General features: G+C 30.9%; 1 protein-coding gene across 1 annotated transcript; it reads right to left on the bottom strand.

Annotated features, from left to right (window-relative positions):
* Nucleotides 1-445: 445 nt before the first annotated feature.
* On the bottom strand, nt 446-3,634 carry LOC118203245 (uncharacterized). The gene is made up of 2 exons (XM_035375515.2): nt 3,512-3,634; nt 446-1,805 (listed from the first exon to the last, which is right to left on the bottom strand). Exons 1-2 carry the CDS (start codon nt 3,548-3,550, stop codon nt 837-839), a joined length of 1,008 nt encoding a protein of 335 aa, XP_035231406.1. The 5' UTR covers nt 3,551-3,634; the 3' UTR covers nt 446-836.
* Between the last annotated feature and the right edge of the window lie 1,068 nt (nt 3,635-4,702).

Raw genomic sequence — 4,702 nt, 5'->3', positions numbered from 1 at the left:
CTAAGCCATTCGGCCACTGCTGAGGCTGAAGAACTGGGGCAGGGAGATTAAGACCAAAAAATGATACGGTAAGGGAAGAGGCCTTTCTTTGAGAAACTTTCTCATTTTCACGTTATGCATGGGTAAAATCGCGAAAAGGCTCATATATCTGCCCATTCGCAGAGATGAAAATGTGGGCAGGGATAAAGCAGTAAATATGGTATGTCAAAGTTTCCATTTTAACATATACTAAGTTACCATAAAAGCCGTTTTTACATGCAGCTATGTTAAAATACTAATTTTTATTTTAAATATTAACTTGCAATCTAGCCCGTTTTAAAAATTCAAGAATAAATTGTAGAAGACATAATTTGTTTTATAATTTTTTATAAACGGCATTTTAATACATATAATTAAAATTTTTCTAAACTTGCCGATGTTTTGCTAAAATAGCGAATACTAAAAGCAGAATTATTGGGAGTAGTTAACACTCCAAGTTTAATAGAAGGTATTTCCGCAAATTGGGAACATTAAAAATTATAAATACAATTAAAAATCTAATTAAATGACTTGCAGCTCTAATATAAAGCATTAAGCAGAAACTAATATAAAGCATAACATAATTTGAAAAGTTTTTATAAAGATCTGAACTTAATGTATAGTTTCTCTGCTTGATCCTTAATTTGGGATGAAAACCAAAGCAGCCAATTTTCTGCTCTGGACTGCTTTAATTTCGAAGTAATCAGAGTTTTCTGAAAATATCTTCATTCTTTCTTGCTCTCTTATCCTAATTAAATGACTTTCTTGCAGCTCTAATATAAAGCATTAAGCAGAAATTAACATAAAGCGTGGCATCATTAAAAGGTTTTATAAAGATCAGAACTTAATGTATGGTTTCTCTGCTTGATCCTTAATTTGGAAAGAAAACCAAAGCAGCAACTTTTCTCCTCTGGACTGCTTGAATTTTTAGGTGTAAATATTTTGAAGTAATCCAAGTTTTCTGAAAATATCTGCTTCCTTTCTTGCTCTACTTTTTCTAACCTAGAGTTAATTTCTTTCAGTCTTTTAACACTTTTTTTAATTTTGCTGCTTCCAGCTCTTCTTAAACTATACAATTTTTTATCGAAAGAAGACTTTTCCTCACATAGCAAATTTTCATCACTGCTATACAAGTTTGAACCACTGGTACTAAAATAAACTTCATTTCGCCTAATATCTACTACGCAAGATGGGCTTGGTGGTGTCTCTGAAAATGATGGACATATTCTGTTATTTATTTCAGTTGAAATCATTTTCATTACAGCAGGAGAGCTTTGTGGGATTTTGCAGTTTTCATGTAAACTAGTAGCACTGCAATTAGATTCATATAAACCATCATTAAAAGTTTTATAACTGGCTGGCTTCAGCTGAACAAATTTTTTCTCTTGTTTACAAATTTCTTGCGATATATTTAGTGTTGAAGCTGTTTTTATTACAGCCGGTGGGCTTTGTGGGGTTTCGCAGTCTTCATGTAAGTTAGAAGCACTGCAATTAGATTCATATAAATGTTTAAATGTTTCACAACTAACCGGCTCTACCTGAACAAACTCTTCCTCTTGTTTACAGGATATTCTCAGGATATTTAACGTCCAGGTGATTCGGTTGCTGATCGTAATAGCTGCGTATAACATAGTTTTCAAAAGATCTTTAATGAGCTCTGAATACAATAAAGCTATCACTGTACAAAAAGATATTACGAAGCTTGTAGCATCTAGAATACCCAAAATTAAAGCTTTAAAAGATATGGACGAAGCAACGCTGAAGGCTTGTACCATATTCCAGATATTCTGAAAAGAAAAAAGTAAGATTCGCTAAGTATATCCGCACACTAATTCACATCATAACATTTTTTAATTCCTTATTAAAGCTTGTATTTGAAAGACCAAAGCATGTTCTTTGTGTATATATATTTTCAAATTTTTTAACGTGAAGGTTTTACATTATCTCATCTTAACACCCTTGTCTGAATGACGGCATATCCGTTTTTACGAAAACTTCTAGACATTTTTCAAACTATCTCTCAAAATGTAATACCTATCAAAAAATTAAATATTTGGGTAAAATCCTAGTATACGATGCAGCCTTGGCGCGATTTTGAAAATTATCGTCAACACCAAAAATGATCCAAAGAACATCAATATACTATACACTATATACTTATGTGTGTACATAGTATATACTATGTATAACTATATATATTCTTTGAATGACCGGTTTGCTACTCATCGTATATGTCCCATTTTTTGCTGCTTATCATAAAGTCGCCAAAAGTAGCCAAATTCCGTGTGCACCGGATACTAGGATTAAACCAATATGGGTTAAGGATTGTTTTGAAATAAGTTTGTACCCTTATGTGCGTTCTATTTAAAAAAAGACTTAACGTTAAGTAAACGTTCTCAACGAATAAATATATATATATATATTTGATATTTGTTATTTGTTGATACAAAAGGCGTATTGTACACTAATGAATCCCATATTTACTTCTTACTCTTTCGTACGAATCGAATATTTGAAAATTATCAATATCCTTAAATATGCACTTTAAATCAAATCGCAAAAATGTCGAAAACATTTCGCAAATTCGAAATCTAACAGAAGTCAGTATTTTTCATAGCTGTATACTATATCACTCTGTATTAACAAAAAAGGATAAATCCAAATAACTATTTTTTTTTTTTTTTTTTTTTTTTTGCAGTTGAGGATGGTGGTTCGGTAAAACCATCGAAACTAGTCCTGTGAAAAATTTTCTAAATATAACGTTGATTTTTGTTGTTTGACTTCTGAAGTAACTATTCTTACTAAGCAATCCTAACTTTTAGTAACCTTCTTCGCTAGGTTTTCATTTAATATAAATGCAACAATGTTAGCAGCTTTGTTTTTGATTCTAAAACGTTGCTGGATTCATACGTTCTATCCATAAACTCAGAAAGGTGTATGTAGCAATGAAGTCACTAAATGCATAAATTTTAACAAATGTTAATGTACTTCAATACACAAACATTTTGATATTGTAAACAAACCAGATTTTTGACTTCATAAATGTCTACGTCTACTATAAACAGCACTTATGCAGTACGAAATATTACAGATTTTTTGTATTGTAATCGATCTTTTACGTACAAATAAAGCCATGTGTGCAAAGTACTTTTTAAGTTTCACTTGATAATACTCATATATTTTAATTTCTTAGCATTCTAGCAGGAAACAGTGCTACGTATTACAACCGATACGCTAAGGAAATAGAACCAACTTATAACATTTAAAACAGAATATTCAAATAATCAGAGAATGTGTACCTTAACATCACCCTATCCATCAGCTAAAATTTTTGCTGATAGAAAGTTGCTAGGCAAATAGGTACAGATCATTCTAAATTACTGATTAAGCAACTTAATTTCTTTGCGTTAATTTTAGTTTATGTGAACACTACTATTTAGGGTAAATATATTTAAGCATGAATTTAAAATATAAACAAATGATGAACACTAACCAAATATAAGGCCATAATCCTTTTTAAAAATTCCAACATAATTCTTCGTAATTTCCTCTTCTCTGAGATTATTTGTTTTGCATTGATAAAACTACGCAACAGATCTACGCATGTTCTAAAGAAATAAAATATTATTTGCATTTTTCGCTTGTCTTAAAATGCTTGCTTTTATTTCAGCTTTTTGTAATTTTAAGGGATTTTATTATATTTAATGGGAAAAAAATTAAACAAATTTTATATCAAACATGTAATAAATATCGGTATATTTTAGATTAAATAATAAATATTACTTTAACTGCTTTCAGGATTATTATCCTGAAAGTACTTAAGATGGAGAGAAAAATTTCCTCAGAATAGTCTTGTAACTGCAAATTCATAAATGCACATAAATTTAAATGCTAGAATTAAATATAATTTCCTAATACAAAATGTTTTATCTAAAAAATATCACTTCCAAAAGTCATATAATAAACATAGTAACAGTAAGGCATCCAAGCAATTTGCGTTAACTGGGAAATGCAAATTATATATCTGCATTTAAGTAAAAATACGCATTTTCATATCAATATTTATAGAGTTATAATTATGTTTAAACAAAAAATATGAGTATACGGGTGTTTGCTATTTATTATGTATTACGCAATTATAATATAATAATTTTGTCAATAATTTGGTCAGAGTTAGTTTTCATAGAAGACTCATCACTTACCTGAAGACGAATCTGCTAAATTATTGAATGGTTGGTTATTAGGATATGACAAAATACAAACGGACTATGTGCCTAAGGGAAGGGAGGCCTCGGTGGAGGACTTTCTAACAGAAACTGATAAGCAGTCGCATTACACATGGAGAAAACCACGAAAACGAACCATGCAACCAGCCCGTTTGCCTGGGCTTGAAGCCAGACTGAACTACCAGTTTTCAGAGGTCTTAACCACTCGGCTACTGCCGAGGGCCCCTGCTATATTATTATATATTCTGAAATGAGATTTAATGAAAACGGTAACAAATGATTTTAAATACCAGTTTTATGCTACTGAGATTGCAAACGCAGATAACTGTTGTTAACCCCCTAACTACAGTACCTGGAGTAAAAACGTTAAACATTTCTTTTCCAAGCCAGAGGTCTCCTAGGTGAGAAGGTTCTTTGTTGTGGCATTTCTGTAATAATGCACCTTTCTGTTATGCATA

This window comes from Stegodyphus dumicola, chromosome X2, assembly GCF_044657685.1.
Source record: "Stegodyphus dumicola isolate Sdum_Otavi_A_Nest chromosome X2, ASM4465768v1".
Classification (NCBI taxonomy): Eukaryota; Metazoa; Arthropoda; class Arachnida; order Araneae; family Eresidae; genus Stegodyphus; species Stegodyphus dumicola.
The sequence above is the reverse complement of the archived record's forward strand: the minus strand, read 5'-3'. Positions and strand labels throughout refer to the sequence as shown.